The 24995-nt window shown below is 40.9% G+C and overlaps 1 protein-coding gene across 1 annotated transcript in view; it reads right to left on the bottom strand.

The window, feature by feature from the left end:
* Positions 1–511: 511 nt before the first annotated feature.
* Positions 512–24995, bottom strand: part of gak (cyclin G associated kinase) — a 28084-nt gene continuing 3600 nt past the window's right edge. Inside the window, exons 2-29 of the mRNA XM_078251230.1 lie at positions 20907–20968; positions 19372–19431; positions 18163–18277; positions 17458–17600; positions 17003–17128; positions 16036–16125; positions 15567–15702; positions 13591–13703; positions 11411–11489; positions 10109–10226; positions 7415–7464; positions 7079–7227; positions 6672–6794; positions 5877–6010; positions 5540–5734; positions 5326–5443; positions 5152–5231; positions 4777–4970; positions 4399–4560; positions 4036–4202; positions 3654–3891; positions 3391–3564; positions 2947–3084; positions 2725–2811; positions 2302–2577; positions 1814–1962; positions 1304–1480; positions 512–1108 (exon numbers count right to left, since the gene is read on the bottom strand). Coding sequence (XP_078107356.1) covers positions 1007–1108; positions 1304–1480; positions 1814–1962; positions 2302–2577; positions 2725–2811; positions 2947–3084; positions 3391–3564; positions 3654–3891; positions 4036–4202; positions 4399–4560; positions 4777–4970; positions 5152–5231; positions 5326–5443; positions 5540–5734; positions 5877–6010; positions 6672–6794; positions 7079–7227; positions 7415–7464; positions 10109–10226; positions 11411–11489; positions 13591–13703; positions 15567–15702; positions 16036–16125; positions 17003–17128; positions 17458–17600; positions 18163–18277; positions 19372–19431; positions 20907–20968 — 3755 coding nt within the window. The 3' untranslated portion in view covers positions 512–1006. The remainder of the gene's footprint in view (positions 1109–1303; positions 1481–1813; positions 1963–2301; positions 2578–2724; positions 2812–2946; positions 3085–3390; positions 3565–3653; positions 3892–4035; positions 4203–4398; positions 4561–4776; positions 4971–5151; positions 5232–5325; positions 5444–5539; positions 5735–5876; positions 6011–6671; positions 6795–7078; positions 7228–7414; positions 7465–10108; positions 10227–11410; positions 11490–13590; positions 13704–15566; positions 15703–16035; positions 16126–17002; positions 17129–17457; positions 17601–18162; positions 18278–19371; positions 19432–20906; positions 20969–24995) is intronic.

The following is a 24995-nucleotide window of genomic DNA, read 5'->3' on the forward strand; positions in this document are numbered from 1 at the left end:
CTTAGGTTTATATGGGGCTCCAAAACAAGTTCAGCTCCTGTCAGAACATCTGAGGAGTGTGTGTTTGTGTGTAGCAGTAACTGTAATGGTAGAAGCAGCACTAGTAGTGTTCAGCAGGCAAAAGTCTGGTCTTTCTGGAGAGAAAATGGCTCAACAGCAAACCCAACCAACTGTTTACCCCAAAAGACGCAGCAGGAGCACTTCAAAGTATTAATGGGTACTATCAACATCTATCTCGTTTCAAGGGGGAGACTTTAATCCTGCTTCTGCATTAGAGACAGGATGGAACTTTTTTTATTTGGTCCATTGGTGGCGGTGGCTGGTTTGTTCCAAGATTCATTAGCAACATTCGCTATTTTTCTGAGGCAACAAAGCTTAAAGATAACACTTTCATGTTGGCTGGCATGCTGAAAAATGTGCAGCCATGTTTTTGTGTGCGTGTACCAGTCAGCGGAATGACGGGTTGTTTCCAAAAGTGCCAGGCACAAATGACAAACTTACTAGCCACAGCTAACATATACCAGCATTTTATTAGTGTGGGGTGATTAAATCTTTTATCTGAATACCACTTTCATGATAATCAGCTTGGTCGTTTTAAAAGTCTTTGTATTATCGGATGTTCTTTTCCATATTGTCTTCTTCGTGCGATTGTCACCCATTCTTCCCTCCAGATGTTTGCAGCACCACTCAGGCAGTCGTGCAGGTAGGCAGTGAGTTTAAGAACCATCACAATGTTTCTTTTACTGGCTGTTGAACCAGTGAGGATATTTTCCCTACAGGCCGACACGAGGCGAAAGGTCTTTTTCCTTGACTGTAGAAACAGAAGAAAGTAAAGAAGGTAGACGGGAGTGAAGGGAATGGTAGAGAGACACCTCTCAGAGGCTCTGCGCCCCCTAAGGCCCAATGTGGGCTCAGTCCTATCCAATCTGGCCCAGTCTAAACTTTGTTAGGCCAAATCCAGTCTAGTCTGGTCTGGTCTGGCCTGGTCTAGCTGGGATCCAGGGTTTTAGAAGAGTGCTTTGGATCCCTGGTTCTCGAACTCTGACCAGGCGTCGTTCAATTCAATGAAGATCATCTTAGCGTAATGTTCATAAGGCTGGCCTGTTGTCTGCGGGGAGGGAGAGAGAGAGCGAGAGAGAGAGCGAGAGAGAGAGAGAGAGAGAGAGAGAGAGAGAGAGAGAGAGAGAGAGAATACATTTGCAAATTAATAAAGAACAGCTAAGATGAGAGTTGACATATTTACTGTAAATCATGCTGAAAAGCCTCGTCATTGTGTTGGTAGATGCAGCATGTTATACTGTACCTTATCTGGATGGACAATCAGGACAGCCTTCCTGTAGTACTTCTTCACCTGGTCAGGCGTCACCAAGTCAGCCATGCCCACAGGCCTCCAGCGGGTTTCACCCTCCCACAGCACAGTGTTTAGAGTCGACAGCAGCGCTCGGATGTTTCGCTCCTTCCCCTCGATCCAGTCCAAGATCTGCAGCATGACAATAAAACACACTGTTAGCATGAAAAAAGGCACAAACACTGATCAGCACTTGGAGGCTATTTTGTGAGGAAAAGCTCTTTGGCATCCCCTGCCAAAGGTGCCCACCAGCCCTCAGTGGGGGTAATGCCAGACAGGCAAGCACTGCTCTTTCACTTCTCCCAACCAGATTTATCCTGCTAATCCAAAGATCGAACTGGGGACCCTCCGGTCACAAACAAGTGCATCATATTCGCACATCATGCATTGAAGAATTTGTTTTCAATAATAGGTGCTTTTCATTGTGTAACGTCCTTCGCATATGTACGGTATTTAGTTTGTTACCTGTAATTTAAGTGGATCAATTTCTTTTGTGAGCTCCTGTCTCCTCATTTCAGCGATGGTCCTTGGTCCCTTTCTATCAGGCCTAGAGGCAAAACCCTGAGTTGACAGCAGGTCCTCAAAATCATCCTCCTTTACCTTCGGCTTCGGGCCTGCGTTACAACACAGCACAGAGAAACGAAGGTCTGACATTGAAACTGCAATCAGACTTTGTCATACAAATGAGGGCTTTATGGAAAACATTGGCTCAATTCCCAAGAAGAATTTGCACCAATACAGAACAGAGAACTAACAAAATACTGTGCATATATTACAAATTTCTGGTAACTTTCTGGTAAACCATTTTCAGTAGCTTATTACCTGTACATCTATTTGTTTCTATAAGCTGAGAAAAAAACCTATTTGAGTGAATTATGGAAGATAACATGGAACATGAAAATGATCTCCATCTCCTAAAACAAATCCTTTGACCTCTACTCGATGTGTCTTACCAAATCCAGGTCCACGAACGCCTCTGTCCTCTCTCCCACCAATGACACTAGAGAAGTTGAGGTTGTAGTTGGGTTTGGTGGACTGTGTGCCTGCAGGCTGAGAGGCTGAGGATGCTTTGGAACCAGGTCCTGATCCAGACATCCAAGGTTTATTCTGGGCTGAGGTGGGTCTTCCAGACTGCCAGGGCTGGGCTTGAGGCTTAGCAGATGAGGAAGTGGAGGAGGAAGGAGCCTTTGCACTCAAAGCAGGCCCGGAAAGATTACTGCTGGAGGAAACTGCAAAAAACATGGAGGAACGGAAGTTAGTTACTTGAAATGAATTTATACATTTATAAATCATAAACATTTTCCTTTTTTGGACCACTGATCACAGTCAGCGCAGTATCACCATTACAGAATAGGATATCTGACCAGGCCTCTTACCTGGTAAATTGGAGCCCAGGTTTCCTAGGTCGGCAAAAGGATCAAAGGTCTGAGACTTGGCCTTCGACATAGATGCACCACCAGAAGCTACAGACACAGTATCAATATGTGAGTTAGATTTTTTTTAAATTTTTTTTATAACTTTCAAGATTGTCTACAAGACAAATTCATAGTGCTCTGTTAATTTTTAGTCGGCCACAAACGAATTATTCCGTCACCCACCTGTGTTGGTATAGTTGGGTTTGCTGGTGGTGGCGCTCATGTTAGTGGTAGTGCTAGCTGCCCAACTGTCCCACCCACCCAGCAGGTCTGGTTGGCTGGCTGATGATGTCATTTTAGGGGCATCATTCACTGGTTTATCTGTTAAGACATTACCAATTAAGTTTCTTTTGCATGTTGCCATACGCCACTGCTTGCAGCAAATGCCAAAAGGGAGGAATGTGACACCCACATTAGTGTTCGTAGAAAACAAGAATATGGTTTGTCCAGCTGAGAAGATTTTAAGATACTGTAATGAAGTTTATTGGTGCTGAGTCAGAGTAAAGTGTGCATGATCAAACATCATATCTTCTTAAAGTAGTAGATAATACTGACTGATATAATGAGGCAGCAGAGGAACATTTGAGACATACCGCTGGGTGATGTCACAGTAGATAATGTACTTACTAAGGTTGAAGAGGCTTGTGTTTGAAGCAGGAGTGAGGTTAATATGAGTTGAACTTTCAGAGCCTAACAAGACTCCAAAAGGGTCCGGCCCAGAGGCCTGCCGAGACGAACCCACAGTGGGGCCAACACCCGAGCCAGACACCATCCCAAACGGATCAAACAGGTCGTCCATGGCTGAAGCGAGAGAGGAAACCATACATTAAGGATAACTGGAAAGTTTTTTACAACAATGCAGTCAGCACGTATTAAGCCTCAGCCCTTACATTTTGAGTCTGTTGTGGCCCCCCCACTGAAGAACAAGTCTTCCTGCACTCCTCCTGTCTGACCAGCAGGGGGTGCAAACAGGTCGTTGAGGAGGTCGCTGTTGCTGGATGCAGCTTTCATTCCGCCCTGGACTCCTTGATGAGGAGCAGAGGACGAGGACATGGAAGGGTCAGAGTTCAACCCTAAGAGGTCTGCTGTGTCATCGATAGGAGATTCCTGGGCTGCAGGGAGGGGGCTCTGAGGGGAGATAGGAAAGAAATTAGTGAAGTTGTGGAGGAAGAAAATATAGCCTTCATAACTCTCTCAGGGTACAAGATAAATGAATTCATACTGTTTATACAGTATATATTGATATAACCAGCCACCCAAGACTTCCCCCACCTGGAAGTCTGCATCAAACAGTGGTTCGCTGGGGTCACGTGACAGCGGCTCCCCGCCCGGGGCAGAATATGAGTATGACTCTCCATCTGATTGATCACTCAGGTCCTCCTGGTCATTCATGGATCCCCCTCCTTGACTGTCTGAGGCATCCTGAGCGCCACTCACATCTACAAATATAAGAAGCTGGTCAGTGGAAATTCTAGGCACTTGATGTTATTTCGTAATCAGTCAGTGTGTGTGTGTATGTGTGTGTGTGTGTGTGTGTGTGTGAGGACAATAACCAGAATAGTAAGGCTGTACGAGGCAAAATGTAAAAGCCAAATTTCAAAAGCCAAACTATTATCACGAGAACGAGAACATTACCTTCCCAATCCAGTGTCTGGAAGAAGTTGTTGGCGTTGCTATCGGTGCTGACAGGAGATTCCAGTTCAGCTGCATTAGAGGCTTCTGGGGTCTGAGTCGGCTGGGGAGACTCTGAGTCATAAAATGCTGAGGAACCTGGTTGACGAGGCAGCTCAGGCTTACCTGTAGGGATTAAGGTATATTATTTAGTTCCCATGTAGAACTGAATTGAAAAAGAAGTGTAGAACAACATGCTTCCAATGGGCTTGAGGGCAGAAAAGAAGAAACACGACTGATATATCAGTGAACTGAGAAACGTACGAAATGTATGAGACACACAGCAAACCAAACCAAACTCCTAGCCCCTGAGACTGGCTTTTGTAAAGCAATGCCACCTACCAAATTTGCTCAGGATTTCCTGCTGTTCATCACGAGAGGAGAAAAGGATTTTTGGATTGAGGCCCTTGGTTTGAAAGCCCTCCCAAGGAGGGGTCTTGGTGCTGGGTCTGTCTCTGGATTCCACCTCGATGTCCAAGTTGACCTGGAACAAGTCTGGGTACTTCTCCTGGATGTCACAGGCATCCAAGTCATACCTGAGAGAAGAACAGATAGATTGCAAACAGGAAGTTATAAAGAAACCGCATTTCAAGAGTTAATTAGAAAATAAGAAATCTGTTGGTGTTGATGTTATTGTGCAGGAAAAATTGAAAACTTGGGAGTGACAATGATCTTGTTTAGTCAAAAGTATTGCATTTCTCAAAATTGTGTACATACTTGGCAAACTTGACAGTGGTCGCATTTCTGGGGACAAAGCCTGTGTGGAACTGGATCTGAAACATCTTCATGGATGCCATCTGAAACAACATTATATAGTTTAAAATGAGCTTTTCTGTACAGATTGTGCTAACTGTTGATCTGTGTTGCACTTAAGCTTGTGGGTGTGTGTACCTTGGCCTGTAGACGTCCTCCCAGTGTAGATCTTGCATGGTAGATCACCACCAGTACATCTCCTTGGACTGTCACATTGAGGGGAATCTCCGCTCTCCCATCCTCCATCTTAAAATCCCTGGAAAGAGCAAAAGAGTGTGAGAGAGAGAATGAATAAATGTTACTGCTTTTACGTAGGGAAAGCTGAAAGGCATTCTTGTATGTATAAACTTACCTCATCTTGTCGTACTCCTGTGATGTACTGAGGACTCTCTCGTCTCCAACATAAACTTCGCAAAACGGTCTGCAACCATTACGCTGCTTGTTAAACAGCGGCATGGGTGTCATGACGATGGAGCGAATTATTATGGGCTTGCTGTGGGGGACGATGGGCTCCTCTGCCATCATGTCGCACATATACTCTATATACCTGCAACAAACCAAAACTAAATGAGGATCTTATATTCTTAGCTTTTGTTAAAGGAAAAAATATGTTGGTGTAGGAGGAGGTAAAAGCTTGAATTCTAGTGTCAAATCCAACTATGACAAAACACCATAGTGTGTTTTCATACCTCTTGTGTGAGGGTGCAATGCCAGGCGGGCAGCGTTTCATTGAGAACATGTAGACAGCCGCCTCAGCTGTGGTGAAAAGGCGACAGAAACACAGGAAGGAGCAAACTGCCACCGCGGATACTGCCCTGCCATCCTACAGAGACAAAAGATGAGGTTAACAATTAAAGATATTGCAGGTGTCGTCCTCCTCATCATCTACTTACGTCATGGTCTTGACTTCCTCTTACCCCCTCTCCCTGTCTGATCATGCATGAAGGACTAATGGTATGTGCCCACAGAGATGATTTTTTGAGGGCATGGATCGCCCCACTTCCCAGCATTGCACGCTACTGGGCTTGCCACTAGCAGTTATCAGTTTCTCTTCAATGGCAACTGACAAGCAAAGAAAACTACATCCTTTTACAAGACCGATGGCTGCAGCTGATTGGATGAACGCTTCACGTGGGGCTGTCTGCTCCCTGCTTTCAAAAGAGACTCGTATTTTTACGGAAATAGTTTACCGAAATGTGTTTCTGATAACATTTTATGCGAGAAATAGCCTATGCAGTTGCTGACTCTGTCTTCATAACAGATCGTCAAAGGTCATCATTGACGTCAAGTCAAGCTGGACACTCCTCATTTGCATAAAGTAGCCTGGATTCAACTTTATGCAAATGAGGAGTCCCAGCGACGCTTCCAGAATGCACTGCACGGCTGCTCACATAGACAATGAATGGGAAGCGGGGAAATGACGCTTACAGTGGACACGTACCATTAGTCATGAGTCATCTAGTAGGTGGCAAGAAATTACTTACCAGACAGTGTACTATACAGATGTTCCTCTGGTCTTGTTTGAGCCATAGATGCATGTTCTTACACACACTGTACAGACTGCGGAGGTTGGGGGCGCGGCGCACTTGCCAGTTACACTCTGAAACCTACACACACAAACGGACACACACCTGAATACAACAGGAATCTTATAAAGCTGCACACAAGTGAAGGATAACCCTACTCTCAAAATAGCATATACTGTGTCAATATTAAACGTATGCATCATAGTGCCAAACACAGAAACTGAGACTGTGGCTGTTATGTGTAAAAAATGATCCACTCACAGCAATGACATACCCATATTGAGACAGGGACGTTTGGTAATGTCACACATTCACACGCATCAACCCACCAAAAAGGTGCACACGCACACAAACACACTTCATACCCTGTTGTGGAATCGAGAGGGTCTGTATGATCGTTTGGAGAGGTTGTAGACAGCATAGTGGCCAGCATGACGTGAATCTAGAAATAGACGGACGTCCTCAATGTTGTTCTTTATCGCTGACTCCACCCCCTCTGCTGGGAAGGACATGACTACACACACACAAATACAGAGAAACATGTAACAATTACTTTAAAAGGTTTATTATATAGTATCTAAGATATGTCACATCACTTTCAAGTAAGACATACTGGTTTTCATAATGTAACAGAGTCATGACCGATTGACAAAATGATGCAGTAACAGAAGGTTCAAAAACTGCATAAGTATGTAGCCTACCTGCTATTCTGGAGGTGATGTATGAAATATCTAGGTCCCCTTTGGCATAGCTGTAAGAGAAATTACAAATCATTACAAGCAAAAATAAAAATAAAAACAGTTTGACTAATGTCTGGGAGACTGCACAAATATAGCTATTATCAAACAGCTTGGTAATACAGACTGGTTCAAAAACCAGAAAGCTTTACAATACGATATACACACTTAGGGTTCTGGTTTTGAAACCACCATGTTGCAGGGTGGAGATGTTCCCAATTGTTGCCTTTTAATGGAGGCTGTCCCACAATTATGCAAATTAGACTAATACATAGTTTATCTTTCCTTAAGTCTTTAATGTAGCCCAATCATCTGGCAGATGCTTGTTGTTGTATATGAATACGCTCAAAAGGATCATTACTGCCAATAGCTCCTTGGTGTTAGGTATGATTGGCAATAAATTGATGTAAAAAAGTAGGCTACATTGAATTTTACAGCAAAATAAAGCACACTGGAACAATGACAACGGCAAAAACAGTGCTGATTCCCACTGAATATTAAAATAGAGTATGCATGAACAAACTGTAGGCCAAGCAAATAAATGTATCCATCTATGCTGATGACATTTCATTTTTTTCTGTATGGTGTCAGGACAGACAGGTGACACTGGTTAAGACACAGATATAGCTGAAATGGTGATTTAGTAAGCGGTGGAGTCATATTAAAACTATTTAACTACCATTCACTCAATCAATCAGTAATTCATAAAGACAAGTGATTCCCAACCAGAAGTACATCTGAAGTTGCTTTTGGGTGCATGGAAGCATTGTAGCTCGACAAAAATAAATAGAAGTTATGATCCCAATAACAAAAAAATAAATAAATAACGATCCACATTAATTCAGCTCTAACACCTGAAAGCCATGTTGCAAGTGCATGAAAAGAGAGCCAGAGAGCAGAGACGTTAAAAGTGATGAATGAATGGTTGAAATAGATAACTGAAAGTAATGGATAAACAGTTACAACAGTTTGCTTCAAGTAATAGATACATGTTGAAATGGCTGAAAGTAACAGACAAACATTTGATATACTTAGGTAAAAGTAATGGAATGGTTGAAATAAATGGAGGTATCACGGAAAGGGTACTTGGGTGTAACTGACAAGGGTAGGGGATACATTTGACAAAAAAAAGTTGGATACTTTTGTTGTTACAAATAAATTCCTGCTAAATTAACGTCAACATTTTTAACAGACCTCTTCAATTTTGACCAAACTTTGAAGGATTTTGCATTTGCACCGTTTACTGGTGTTTCATTTCATAAATAATTGCCAGATGCAGGTGGTATAATGTGCCTTTGAAACAAAGGCCATCAATGCTACAGCGCCAGCTCTTAAATCTGTAACTTGTTATTGACTGGCCCATTCACAGAGAATATGTTTCACTCGTTTTGTTATTCGCTGAAATCATTTTCCAATCATCTGGCCCTTCCATTCACTCTTTAAATAATACTCATCTGTGCATTCACATCACACTCTGCATTCAGTCATTTGAATTATTGAATGTGTGATGTTAGGATCAGCAAGCTATGATGGCGGACACGGCACAGCAATAGGCTTAGTAGGGTTTTTCTTCCTCAAAATCAAACACAAACTACAGGAGCACACAGAGCAACGCATGAGTTGACGCACTCCACTGACCCATATTTACCTTGGGTTGCTAGGTGATGGACACATAGTGGGACCATGAGGGATTGGGACAGAGAAAAGAAACAACAAAAAATAAACAAAACGACCAAACAAATGGAACAAATCGATGATAGAATAACCAAATGAAACATCAAACTTTAACGGATATGGAAAGAATGGCTATTAAAAGGAACACTTTGCTTATTCTCAACCCTTCAGTCACAGAAGCCGCCAGTCTTTAACATTGTCACTGATTGCTGAAGCCAAGTGTAGCAGACTAGATAACTCACACCATCCACTGACTTACTCTCATACCAGTGGTTGGTGAAATAACGACAAAAGAGAAATACAAATAGGTTTTGCTTTTTTCTGGGAGGTTCACAACTGCAAAGTCTATTAGAGAGCCAAGCAGCAGAATGTTCCTTTTAAAAAAGTAAATCAGGGGGAAGGGTAGGTATGAGTATGAAGGCTTACATGGTCAATTTGCAGGTGTTCAATCATCTGTTTACTTCAGGTTGATGCAACTATGATGAAACATGATGACTGATAATCATTTTTTTTTTTTTTTAACGTTATACCATATGGTGGATGCCGATATAAGAAATTCCGGATCATGAGTGTATACCAGTACACTAAATTTAAATTCTACAGTCAGCTGATTTTTTACCCTATTGTCAAACTGCAATAAATGATTACCAAAGTAAACAAGATGGTGAAATCGTCTCAGTTCAATAAGTAATACGTTTGTATATATGAAGTTATAGTAGCCAGTGCAAAATGGGAAAAGTTTAACTGAAAGTTTAGTCATCTCCAGGGAAACAAACATAAACATAATGTGAATCATGAGATCAGTTCAGCAGCACATGTCCATGTTATGCCAAGTGAAGAAAACAACTGTCAGGTTAAATAAATAAAGCACAATGTGTGCAAACTGATCTGTAATGGCAATAAAGATGAACTGAAAAGTAAACAAATATAAATAAATACAACAATCACAACAATGTAAAAAGTAACAATGTTGGAGCACCTTACCTGGCTACTGATTGGATGACCTTTGAGGAAGTGTCCTTTATGTTGGTCAGGAAGCGCTCTGTTCCTCCCCTTAAGATATCCAATAGGCCACTGCCTGACTGATCAGGATCGTATATGCCTATAGGTATCGTGGGGAAAAAGAGAGAATGCTGAATTTGATAGATTTGCAGACTGATATTTGGCTTTAGCCAGAGACAGGGACAACAGAAACATCCATGCAATCCTTGCATGAAACTAATTCAAATTAGTATCTAATAAATTGACCTAAGTACATTAAAAAAATATCTGTTTGCCAAGCCACAATAAATTACTTAAATGACTAAAAATAAATATTATTGATATATACATATTCTGACTGTAGATGTGGGTAAAAAGGCACATTCCCTCTTAGCTGCAATGTGCATGACACTCATGATAACAGTATTACACACACGCTAACACTGAACGGCATTAAGAAGTTGTTCAGCAAATAGAGTCAAAATGGATCGTTTGTTTTACTTTGAGGTAAATGCATTGGATAAAATCATTTGATTTCAGCTGTGGTGAAGATACCAGATGTTGAGATACAAAAACAAGCTTCATGTATTGCCCAGGTCAGACAGTACAGACGGACAGGAGGAATGGAGCCACTGCCTTCAGAGAAACAACAAACATATTCTGCCTTTCGACAGATAGTTGACTGGCCGTGCAGAAATTTTCTTAATGGACAGTATACAACCTGCATGTGTATAGTCGTTTGCTTGTACCCCCCGCCTTGCTCAAAGGAGTAGACATTTTAGTTAAGGTGGTCATAGCTGAACTAACCAGATTACATATTACCATGTGTAACTCTCAGTTTATCTATGTGTGGGATATCACTGTGTGTGCGAGAGAAAATGTGTTCCTGGCTGATTAGAAATTGGGGGTTAAAAAAAGAACAGTTTAGTGAAATTAAGTGTGTTGCTCAACCATCCCTCAGAAACACAATGTAAAAAAAAAGAAAAAAAGACATCTTTATGGCTGTAATACAATGTAGTTATTTTGTTGTTGTTTGTTAGAGTGCAGCATATTACCCATTACCCAATAAGGGAGTGCAGCTCCCTTATTGGGTAATAGGTTGTATGTCAGCAAATTAATCAATTGTTAAATATCCCTTTTGGAAACAGGACACTGACATGACGTTTTCAGAGAGGTCTCAATTTCACCCGCCACACCTAAAGTGTGAACACTTGAAACAAAGACACAAACCTGCAAACTCTAACAAACACTGTCCCAAACACACATTGAGCATAATGTTCAATTGTCATTCAAACAAACCATTACCTGCATTGTTGTGGACGTTTTGGATCTGCATGGGCGGCTGGGCTCCATTGTTGCCAAAACCTCCATTCTGCTCCAGCAGCTGCAGACATTCATAGCCGTCATACACAGGGCGCCAACAGTAGTACGCACTCAACATTGTAACAGGTAAGTCAACAAAATGAATACTTAATTGACAAAAAACTTAAAAGAAACTTGCAGCCAGGACGTAAGATTTGGCCTAAAATGTTCAAAACAGATCTTCCTTTGTCATCTTGAAAAATGGAAATAATACCCAAAATACCAAATTATTTCCCAGCAAAAAAGAAAAATAGACTTTGATGAAAAATATGGTCAGAGGACGACAAATAGGGGAACAGAAAAAGAGCATCAATCAAATTCTGAGTGTGAAGCAACAGGCCTTGTCTTTGTCTCTAAATGTAAAAATACCAGAATCCCAAAACATCGCACAATCCTAAAACATTGCAAATAAAAAAAATAAAAAAAATGTTTTTGTCAGACATGCTCGATAAAATCATTCTGAGATTAGAACTGTGTCTGCGTTAAGGCAGCCAGACAGATACTGCATCTTGCTTCCCCTCCAGGATGTCTACCGTATTCCCCTTTCAGTATTTCACTTCCATCTCGGCTCCCTTCCTTCAAAAGTTTTCTGCTCAACCTCCTCTCTGCTCCATCTCACAGTCTGCCTCTCCATATGTCTGTACCGCAAAGCAGCACAGAAAGAAGGGGGAGGAGAAGAATGAGGATTATAATCTCCGTATGTCCAGCAGGGAAACCCCTTCTTAACCCTAATCAGATCAGCGATCGCCAAATCTGCCTTCGCTTTGCACACATTTCCCGGCCTTATCAGGATTTGGTTTGGTAAAAAAAATTGGTTGGGATACAGAAGAACTCGGTGCAATTTGTTCTGAGCAATGGCATAGAATAAGACCGAAGAATCAAAGTGTTTGCAGTACTAAAGCACGGGGGATATGGATTTTCCTAGAGTGGTAACAAGTGTATGATTTCCAAAGAAGAATAAGAAAATACTTAGTATTCATACTTTTAATGATGACAGAAATATAATTTAGGACACATACACTGGCTCAGCTATATATCAGTCATGTGTGTATTGCACACCAGAAGGTTGTTGGAAGAAAGAAGAATTACTGTAAACCTGGAGATTTTTGACACCAAAATCAGCTTTTCATACTGTTAAATCACAACTGTGGCTGCAGATTTGGTGATAAGTACCAGGATTTGAGTTAAGAATCATAAGAGGCTGTGTTTGCTCAGTTAGTCTAGACCAGCCACCATACAAGGCAACATGCTGTTCTATTCCAAAACCTTGGCTAAAATCTTAAATCTGATTATGCTGAATTAGCTACCGTGGGTGGTAGCCTTTTTTCTGCCTTTAAATTCACTATGCCACCCAAAATACTCCTGAAGTGTTGGTATCACTTCATGCTTGTTTTTTAATTTCAGTTTCACCCATTTCCCACCTCTATGTCTCTTTGGATCCATTAGGACCATGCCAGCTGGGAAGAGAGGAGCCTGGGAAGGAGAATACAGACTCCTTTGAGCCTGCCACTGTGTGTGTGGGTGCACGTTGGTTGCATGCGAGACTGAGCATGTGTAACCACAGCGGCAATTTGAGTGTGCGCGCATGTTTACGCACACTGCAGAAGGAGCCGTGTGGTCGGACTGTCAATAGCCTCTTCACAGGCTGGCAGACACTGAGGATGTGCCGCTGTCTCTCAACTTGTTTACTCCAAAATGCGCTTGGTGAAAGTTGTCACCTACTCAAAACGGATAGCTGAAGCAGAAGCCATAATATACAGTTACAGATAAGGAGAACACCTTCAAATGCATTTCCCCCTGTCCCTTGTCTAGGAGAACAGACAAATCTATCAGCCACAGCCAAGATGTTTTGCTATTTCAGTGGTAATCATCTCTGAAAATCTACTATCTGGTTGTTTTAACCTCAATGAAGAAACAATGACTTTTCCTTGAAGATAAGGGCTTGAAAAATAGCACAGCAAACAGCAACAGAACAGCACAGCATGGTAAATGTTGTGTGCTAAAGATAACATGACTACTTGATGGTTTAAAAAAATAAAAATAAAATCACTTCTTGAATCTAGTACCATAGTATTTTTTCCTTCTTTTACAACAGCGCTGAACACAATCATGCACAAGCCTACCTCTGTAATGGGAGACTTGGGGTTGACGTTGCGTGCTGCTGCTATCTCCTGGAGCTGGTTGACCAACTCTGTAATAGACAGACGCTCCTCTGGGTTCACCTTCAACATGGAACCTGGACAGCAGGAGCAGGAGGACGGGCGCAGTGGAAAAAGAAGGAAATGTTCAAAATGTAAAAGAGGTAGTTAATGATCAGAGGGATGACAAAAACATGGAGATGGAGAGGAAGCAATCCTTGAACAAGACAACAGCCAATCATTTGCAAAATATGGAAATCAAGGATGTATAGGATTAATTAGTACCAATTTGTCATTACCACATGCACAGCAATCGACGTGAATAATCAAAATGATAAAAATTTACTATTTTATATATTCTTTTTAAGTTCATTATTATTATTGATATTTTTGTGCCACTGACTGTTTGCAGGAAATTGACAGATTTACATTTTCCACCAGGTGGAGCTGTTTAACTAAATTAGCCATAACAAGGTACTGGTGGTATTGTCAATATTCAACTTGTCATGGCATTCCTCGGTTTCTATATTACATTACATCACATTTAGCTGACGCTTTTATCCAAAACGACTTCCAATTAAGTGCTTTCAATGTTGAAGGTGCAAACTCCAGTACTAAGTGCATTAGCTTTAAATAAGCAAAACTACAAAGAGCCATATGAAAGTGCAGCTTCAAGAATATATACATATATATATATATATTAGTGTTAATTTTGTCACCTATTTTTCATTTAGTCTTAGTGCCAAATGTCCTTGTTAGTTTTAGTCATATTTAGTCACATATCTTTTTTTGTTAGTCAGGTTTTAGTCGACTAAAGGTTTCGTCATTTTAGTCTAGTTTTAGTCAAAACATTTTAGTCTTTTCTTAAATAAATTATTTCTGAGATTATTTCTGATAACCATTTCAGTCAAATAGTGTTTCACACATCTCAAATATTGGTTAAATGTCATAATTACCTGACAAAATACACTTGTTGAATGATTTTTGTTGAATGCAACTTTACAGGTTAGATAAGCGCCAGGACTCTCGGGCTCTACAGCACGTTGTTTTGTATAGATCATACATTTCTCCGGCCGTTCTGCAAGCTGTTTAAGAGCGGCTTCACCAGCAGGCTAAACCTGTCTCCTTCCCTTGCCTGGGGCCGGGGCACATCGCTACACGCTGCAGCAGGCTGAACCGGGCTGAACCGGGCTGAACCGGGCTTCCTCCCTCCCCCTGCCCGGGCCACATCGCTACCTGCATGTGTGACGGCTAGACGGAAAAAAGGGGACACGCTGAATCTCTAAATGAGCCGAGCTTAGTTAGATAAAGTTGTGGGGCAAAAAAATACTGGGAACCAAGCAACTGGCCTGTTTGGAACAGGCACGCGCTCCAAACAGGAACTGCACTAGTTCTATCTCATGATGAAAAAGTAGAGACGATTGTAGACGAAAATGAAGAGAGATTTTATCTTAGTTTTTATTTTCATGCACAACATTTTAGTCTCGTTTTTTTTTTTGTCAACAATAATGCATGTTAATTTAGTCTTAGTCAGCGTTTTGGACATTGGTGCAGTCTCGTCATCGTCTCGTCTTAATCATGGAAAAAAAGGTCGTTGATGAACATATTGTCTCGTCTGACGAAATTAACACACATATATATATATATATTATATATATATATATTTTTTTTATATCCAAGGTGCAGTCAGAAGAGATGTGTTTCTAGCCTTCGTCGGAAGATGCGTAGGCTTTCGGCTGTCCTGATGTCAATAGGGAGCTCATTCCACCATGAACTACTATATGAACGTTATGTCAAGAGATCCAATTCAAAACATATTTCAGGCCGTTTAAGGTGATAGTAAATTTGACCTGTAGGCACCACTGTGATTAGTGGGCAAGAAGAATAGAGGGGAATAGAGAGATGGATGAATAAATGGACAGGCAGGCAGAAACTAGCAGGCAGAAGAGAAAGGTACATACGTATGAGGTTGTGATACACAGTGTACTTGACATCGTTCTGAGGGATGGAGTATTTCCCGTTGACGATTTGCAGTTTGGCCCCCTCCTCGAACGGGTGCTGCTTGAAACACAACAGGTAGAGGATGCATCCTAAGGCCTGCGTGGGAGAGTGGAAATAATAAAGACAACAATAAACTCTTAAGCCACCTTTCTTAATGAATAGAAAAGAGAGAAAAAAATCACAACAAAAGACATTGACACGAAACACTGCCAGTAGATAATCTTGTGTTTGTGTCCAAACAACTAACGGAGAAAAGACTAACTAATGTCTGTCAATGACCCCACATAATAATTTAGCTTTTTAGTTTTGTTTATTTACACTCAGTATTCCTAACATCTACCAATCACTAAACGGGATGTTTTGATCTTTGATCATCTTGGATTAGCTGTGACAGCGGTGGACAGAAAATAAAAAGGTAAAAGCTCTGACCCAGATGTCCTGTTTATCATTGATGGGGAAGTTGGAATAGAGATCGATCATCTCTGGCGTTCGGTACGCTGGAGTGGTGTTCCTTGTGATCTACACACAAACAGGAAAAAAATAAATAAATAAAAACACACAAACACAGCTGTTGGACCCATGTGGGGTGTTGTAGTAGATAAAACCAGAGCCAAGCATCCAGCTATAGTCAGATGTTGGTAAATCTTGGCTCTAACTGAAGTCATTTCTTTTTTTCTCCGAGGAAGATTTATAAAATTAAGAAAATGCTTTGACAATCTTTGGGGAAAAAACTGTTTTACATGAAAAAGGAAACATGTGTTATGTGTTCCCACACTGAGAGCTACGCATGCTTTGAAACCAATTATTCCAATCTAAACTAACCAGCTGTCCACCTCAGAGTTTCCTCAAGCATCTCTTTTGTGCTACTAGTCTGAACACAGGTGCCAGACAGACTCGCAATTTATTACATTTAGCAAACCGGGATCTCTGGGGTTCTGCATACTGAGGCCATCTGTGTGTGTGTGTGTGTGTGTGTGTGTGTGTGTGTGTGTGTGTGTGTGTGTGTGTGTGTGTGTGTGTGTGTGTGTGTGTGTCCGTGTGGTTATGGTATTATTATAATTGTTCATTTTTCAACAATTGAAACCTTGTTTATCCGTGCTTCCTGGACCTCTAGCTGTTAATTCAATCAAACGTTTCTGGTTTCTGTCAAACACCATGACACCAGTATGGTCACTGATCCACTGTAATTTCTTCATGTGTTTTCCCCCCCTTTCAATTGAAAAATTGACTTTCATAGAGAAATTAGAAAATATTATACATTTAATAAAAACTTTATTATATAGGCGTTTTCAATATCATCTGAAACAAGACCAATGTTAAGCCTCAATGTATTGTATAAGGAGGGCCATGTTGAGGTAAACCATTAACTGGTGTGTGTGTGTGTGTGTGTGTGTACCTCATCCTCCACCATGGACCTCTTCTGTGCTGACCAGCTGTAGTCGGGGTAATGGGACACTGTGGTGGCGCTGCCAAAGTCACACAGCTTGATGGTGCCCTGGTTACTAATCAAGAGGTTCTCAATCTGCAACATATAAAGTAAGAACAGTGGGTTAGTATGTCACTCAATACACATTTAATTACCAATTAGTAGTTTATAGTTAGATCAATTGTTGTACTTTTAAATTGCCGTATCTTATTCACATGAAACTAAAATGTAGTTAAACTGAGGTGTTGCATTTAATTCATTAATTCCAGGGAGCTGCAGATCACGGATACTTTATCAATCTGGGCTTATATTTCACTGGAGTTGTACCTCGTACGATTTTATGTGACAAATAAAAATGGATTGATCGATCCACCAGCTCTTTGATACATCATTCACTCTCATCCAACGACCGAGGAACAACATACCTTGAGGTCTCTGTGTGTGATTGGAGGCTTCTGTTTGTGCATGTGCTGCACGCCGCGGCACGTCTGGTAGAAGATTTTCAGCACAGTGTCACAGGACAGGAGAGCCCTCTGCTCTACTCGCTTTATAAAGTCCACCAGCTGACCTGAGGGAGAAGAGATAAATAAATAAAAATAAAAACAGATGGATGGATGAATGAAAGTCAAAGTGAAGAGTAACACCTGTCACTACACAGATGCCTTTTTTTGTCTGTTGATTCCAAGTTGTACGATTCATTTGGGAAAACACGAGACACTGCAGATAAATGTCTTGTATCATGCAATAAAATAGTTAATCAAATTATGAAAAGGTGCTTCACACACATTGAATAAATTACTGAATAGTGTTAATGCTTATTTTTCATGGCTAAGTAAGGTCGCTCACAAAGCTGAAAAAACAACACTACTGAATGAAAACAAAAGTCTGTTGTAAACGAACAGTCAGACAGAAAGGAAGCAGAGCAGGAAGCAGAAAGGCTGCAGACGGGAAACCATTTCATCACGAGTGCCTTTCAGTTAGAGATACTAGGTGAATGGTTCTGACTACTCAGACTTACTGCAATTTGATTTGTTCATTAGTCATCATTAGTACTGATTGAGTAGTGAAGTAAACAAAGATAAGAGGTAGAAGAATAAGTAGAAAAAGTGTGCAGGAATGCGTGTAGTTACCTTTACACAACTCGGTGAGGATCAGGAACTCGGCCTGCCCGGTGTCCGACTCCTCCTTACTGATGGAGGCGGCAGAGCAGAACTGAACCATGTTGGGATGACCGGACAGCTTTTTCTATAGAGCGAGCAGGTCAAGGAACATACAGTATAAACATTACTGCTGCATACTCTGGTGACAGAGTTGGTAGGATTTACCTGTGGTTTGTCGAATCTACCAACCACTTTGGAGGGCGTTTTGTATGATAAAAAAAAAAAATCAAAGTGACTAATTAAACAGTGAGTTTAATCAGTCATTGTGGCCATAGATCTCCAACGATTTGAAATCAACCTACTCTGCCTTCCACTTTGATGCATAGCCAAGTCTCAAAGGAGCAATTATATTCCCAAACTGTACTGTAGCTCGCTGGTCAAACATTGAAAGCAGCAAGAGATTGTGGGTGATAGGAAGAATTCACGGGTGACTTCAGACTTTGTTTTTCTGCCTCGTCAGCATTTGAGGCATTAAACGTCATGCAAATAATCAAGTTCTAAAAACACAATGTCGCAATGGTACCAGGAACACAGGGCTTCATTTACCAAGAGCCTGTGCCGCCACAATGTGCTACACGGCATGAAACGACATTTGCGCAACAGTAGAAGCTATGTCCCAGCATTTTTTTTTAGCTGCTGGCCAGAAAATTTGTTAGTTCCCTTCGCGGACTGAGTTATCTCCTCGATAAAAACTGTAACTCCATAAAATAAACATCTCCTAAGACATTAAAAAAAGGTGGATGCTTCAGTGATTTCACATTTAGATGCACAAAAGGTATTTTTAAATGAGGTTATTCCTCCTGGCAACAAGTAAATAACAGATCTGTCAATCAAAACAGATCTCCTGTCCCGCCCATTACTTTTTTCAAACCAGAAACACAGTACCGTGCTTTAGGAAAGATTCACAAATTCAAAGTCTACGTAAATAAAACACTGTAAATATATATCAGTTTCTGTATTGCGCCTTCTGAAATGTGCGTTGTTGCCAGTAAACTACAAGTGATCTAGTAATGACCGTACACTACGCTGGAGATGCATTTCACAATCTTGTGAAGCCATGGGATACAGTTTAACTTGCCTTTGTCACATGTTACCCTCTGCTATGTGCTAAAATAGAAAATATCTAAACTAACTGATCATAGGGTCTTTCCATCATGCCCTGGAAATAATTAAGGATACCATGAAGCAGACTTCCTGTATGATTTCCTTGTTCTTTTCTTCTTCATGCGACAGCAGCCTCTGAAACAAAAGCACACACACAGACCATTGGTTCGTTGCTGCTCTGTGATCACGTGAGAGGTCACCTTTTTACGAAACATTACCTAAGAGCACTGAACAAACGCGCTTTATCTTGTCCTCCCATGTGCATCCAGTATTTATTTGTCCTGCATTAAGTGCTGACAGTTAATTGCTGAACTTATAAACAAAACAAAGCATCATAACCTACACAGTTCAGCAGTATTACGAAGAAGTGCCCAACTGAATCTATTTTTTCCCCAAAGTCTTCATACTAAATACTAAAAACAAATCAGTATCTGCAGTGTTTAATTTAGTTGAGGAATGCATGAGTACATATACAACATGGACAGAATTATAAAGTATTTAGCAGATGGTCCCCACATAATCAAATCTCTGCCATAATTCTTTTTTTGGGGGGCATTTCTGCCTTTATTGGATAGGAAAGCTGAGATATGAAAGGGGAGAGAGAGGGGGGGGGGGAAGACATCAAAGGTCGGATTTGAACCCTGGACCTTCTGCGTCGAGGGATAAACCTCTGCACATGTGCGCCCGCGCTACCAACTGAGCTAACCGGCCACCTGCCATAATTCTTTGAGCCTTGTCATTCTCTAAGAAACAACATTCTCAGTAGGGCTGCACAATTATTCGCAATTTTATCGAAATCGCAATATGGACTAGTGCAATATCCAAATCGCAGGGGGGGCGCAATATTTGTTAATGGCAAAATATGTGTCAAACCATTCTGAATGCAGTATTGTGGTGCTGCAGAGATGTCCCAGCCTACAAATCCTATCCTACAGACTAAAGAAAAAATATTTCTTTGGTACAGATCCTCGCAAAAATCACACCAATCATTTTCATTTTTCAAGATTTAATATTAGTCAATGAAAATGAGAATAATGATACAAACATGATCATTCCCTTCAATATCGTGAATCATACTGCAATCGCAATATCAGTCAAAATAATCGCAATTGGAAATTTTCCTCATATCGTGCAGCCCTAATTCTCAAGGAATGTTTCCTGAGCAATATGATCGACAACATAGCACGAGAAGTAGATGCCCACATTCACATTTTTTTCAACAGTTCCATCATAAGGGGTTAGGAGAGCATAGTGTCTAAACGTATGTGTAAGTGTTTTACTGTAAAGGGTCATGTCCACTTGGATGTTAAAGTCCATTCATATGTAGTAACGCAGTGCATACTGCATTCTATGTACTGATTGGCATTTACCAATAACATGTAGTATTCAATACATATTACAACTATGTACTGTAGAATGCAGAATCAATGTGGACAGAGCTAATGTTTCCGATTCAGTGTATCATTTATAGACATCACCATGCCTGCTGACAAATGAGTGGATGAATGAAAGTACAATATAGAGTGCTACAGCCAAAAACGTGAGAGTGGCTCAACATGTAACATGCAGCAACAGGTAGAATTTCCTCAGTGGGTACACCTTTATCTTACCTTGAGGGCATAGTCTTTACCACTGCTCATGTCCTGGGCTTCATACACAAAGGCAAATCCACCTGAGAGAATACAGAGAGAAACCAGGATGTCATATGCATCGTTTACTGGCAATTACATCTACATGAATAGTGCATGCACTCTTAAGCTCTTAAAGTGATACGTAATCATCAGTCGCTGATGTTCAATGTATTGTGGAAATTGTGTGATGCAGAGCAGGATGTGTTGTAACGATTAGTTGCCGTATGATTGGTGGACTTTAATGAGTTAAAGTGATGATTGGCTGTGGGGTTCTAACATACAAGCAAGTACTGAAACTAAAACATTCATACTTGGTATTTTATGTCACTGCTTTGTGCAATCACTTAGGGCAGTTATTAAAAACAAACAAAAAAACAACAAATGAGCCAAAAATAAAAGGAAACATATAGATAAAAAACTTAATTTATCCCAAGGGAAATCCATGTGCAGCAGATGTAATACAAAGTGGGAAGAGTGCAAATATAAAAAGTCTAAGATAACAATAAGGTGCAAATAAGGTGTAAATCCAAAAATGTATACAATATATACAATGTCAAAATCAGGTTAACAGTATGGATCACATAGATATAAACAAGTCAACGGTAGGATCAGTCTAGGTGGGTTGCATATACATATGTATGTATTAAATGTAAAGTATAAGTAGTATAAGAGTACACGGTTAATAAAGAATGTTAATGATAATGTCCCTGATATTGCACTTATTGTCCCACGTGAGTCAGTTTAAAGGAGTAGAGTTGTAAAAACAAAAAATCCAATGGAGGTGGAGATAATAGCACATTCCATTACCGATATTCCCGATACTGAATTCATTTAGTTTTACCTTATGACTGCAGAGAGCACTAAAACCTCCAGCAACGCCCTGCTTCACACACTCATAAACAAACCAGGGAGCTGCCACGTATAACCACAGTCTTATCTGTTGCTACTGCGCAGCCACATTACAGACATTTGAGCTTACGTGCCTTGCTAAAGAACAACACACAACACAAGCAACCTGCCTGTCACAAGCTTACTTTTCTAAGTTTTGTTAACTTAAGCCCTAAGCTAAGCCCCTGTTGAATATATACCTTTTCATTGAAGGTGTGGCTTAAACCTGAACTGGTGACAATATGGGTCATGATGCAGAAATAATCAGACACATATTAGGGAGGTAGGAGAATCACTTTTGCTTGCTATGGTGTTCTTTGATAGCCTGGTTCTACCAGACTCTGGTACATTTCATTGGTACAGAGAGTCTGGCCTCTCTCCATTGACAAGTGTTAACTTCCTTGAAGGCGGGTACTCTGTTGAAGTTTAAAACTATTGGATCTGCCCAAAGCCACTCTGGATCTGCCATAGCCAATCGCTAACGTTTGGTCGTGACGTATGTCATGCGCATGTGCAACAAGAGGGGAGACCGAAAACTATTGGCTTATATTTAGCATTAGCATCGCCAGCGTTAGCCTTAGCCAACTCCTTAGCCACTAACGGAGCGAGCTGGAAAATCTAACTTTTCCCGACCCACGTGGGGAGGAGGGCCATAACATCATGGCCACTAACACAACCCAGCAAATATTGTTCTAGCTCGGGCTTTAACTTCTGGATATTCGGCAGCGTTGCCAAAACGGACCGAATGGCTTCGCTCGCATCTTTCTAGCGCACGTCCTCAACGTCATCGTTCTCAGCCACTCCCTCGGTTCGCTGATTGGACTGCCAAACATTTGGCCGGAGAAAACAATACGGAGAATATACCGTAGACCCAGACGGAGAACTGAAGGGAAATGCAAATTGAGCGGAAGTACGTAGGAGGGCGGAGCCAGGCTAGTTCTTTGAGCCTTCACAGAATAGCATAAAGCTGGACAGACTGTTCTCAATTAGACATATGTTTTTATAGAACAGCACCACATTGTTCTAATTACAATGTAATTGATGGAAAAAATATCTGTGCCACTGAGAGCCCAGTTATTTAAATGGGCCATTGGTCGTAATACAGTCTGTATGCATATGAAAAGTTAAAATTATGACAATTACTATACATACAGTATATACACAATCATAACTTTTTTTATACATCACATGTATTTCTCTTGAAAGCGCAACCTTTTATTTCTAGATTTAAAAACCGCTGTGGCTCGTGGACAAGAACTTTTGGTTTCCTAACATTTTTGTCAAGTGTGTGTCTGTGTATGTCTACGCATTTAGCAAGCCACAGTCCAAACAAGACCAGGGAAAGGTTACCATAGTGATAAGTCAATCAACTACAAACCTTGCTTTGGTCTGTGAAAACTTGAAAGAGCACCGTCAAGATTTGAATCTTTATTTACATAGGGAAGACTGCTCAGGTGATGAATAGAGACTTATTTTGCCAGTCCTGATTTTTTAACCTTGTCTGGGATTCAAACCAGCAACCTCATGATTGCTGACCCTTATAGCTTTAGCATGAAAGGCAAACACTGGTTTCATTGCATTTTTGAGCCCATGCCCTATACTTAACGCACACTTTACCTTACTACACTTAACACAAAATGCAACAACTGGCTATCAAACCAGAACATTATTTATTGTCCATTACAACATTTACGAGCCATGCCAGTGACTTTGCTGTGAGGACGCACAGCAAAGTGGGGATCACACGTCTTTCTCCGTCTTGTGCTGGCAAAGGGAGGGACTGAAAACTAAAAGGCTCCATTTTCTTTGCTCCAATTAAAAATCTATTCCAAGAAAAATACTGAAAATGGGGGTCAAAATCCTACTCCAGGGCGCCCGGGGGAAGCTCAGATCGGGCGCCCATATATAGAGGTTTACTCCTCGACGCAGCGGGCCATAGTTCGACTCCGACCTTTTGCTGCATGTTATTATCCCTCTCTCTCCCCTTTCATGACTTCAGCTGTCCTGTCAAATAAAGGCCTAACAATGCTCAAAAAATAATCTATACTCCATTATACCCAAACGTATTAAATCTTTCTAGAGCATGATCTTTGTGGTTGTGTTAAATGATTACAGGAATACATAAGGAATGAAACAGCGTATCCACTCGAGCTCTGAATAAAGAGACGTCTCTCATCTGCGGTTTCACCTGCTTAGAGGAGGGCCAAAAGAAAAGAAAAGAAAGGAGGTCAGGTTCCCCTGCTCCAAAAACACGGCCTTACTAATCTGAAGAATACAGAGAATGTGGTTGTGAAACTTAACTCAATACTACCATGACAACCATCACTGTGTGAGGACTTTTCTTCCTAAATTAACTCAACAGCATTATGTGGCTACCCAAATTCTTTGAAGTGCAACAAACCTTGAATGAGTGTTGCCTAACTGCCCAAATGGCTAATACAGCAGACAGACAAACTAGTCATGGCCCTTAAAAGATAGAACCATCTGGTTACAGCCATCCATTGTATTCTCTCACCAAAGATGTTATTGAGGAAAACACAACAAAGGCACTTTTCAAAGAGCAGGATGGGAGTTTGAAAAGGGCAAAGGTTTAGTGTAAAAATATGTGATTTTACCATCTGCTTTGATTTGAAGTGTGTTCCCTCTCTGTAAGCCTTTTGACCAACTATGCAACTATAGCTGCACTAACACTGTGATTATACTGTTGATCAGAGTGGAATTAGTGCTGAAACAATTAGTTGATAGTATCTATACAGAAAGAAGAAAACTGTTTTAATAATGATAATAATCATTTATCCAACAAAAATGTAAACCATTAACTGGTGCTTCTCAACTGTGAACATTTCTCTGTTTAAGATTTATACACTATTTTCTGGTATTTTAAAGACCTCAAAAATAATCTTGTTAAATTGATTTTTCGCAGCCTTACCAGTGACATTTTTTTCAATCTGCTGCTATGGTTTTATAATCCATAACTATATCTAATAGAAGGACATTGTTTTCTACACATACATAATGCTCAATGGTGTTTTAAGCCCCCAACGTTTCCTTCCAGGCAGCTAACCTTAACCTTAAGGCTGCGTCTCATTTCTCTATCTTACCCCTACCCCTTACCCCTAGCCCTTGGTTTGCGCGCTCCCGAGAGTGTAAGTGCTGTCCCAATACTCATTTTGGTCGAGG

The sequence above is a fragment of the Sander vitreus genome, chromosome 5 (assembly GCF_031162955.1).
Source record: "Sander vitreus isolate 19-12246 chromosome 5, sanVit1, whole genome shotgun sequence".
Lineage (NCBI taxonomy): Eukaryota > Metazoa > Chordata > Actinopteri > Perciformes > Percidae > Sander > Sander vitreus.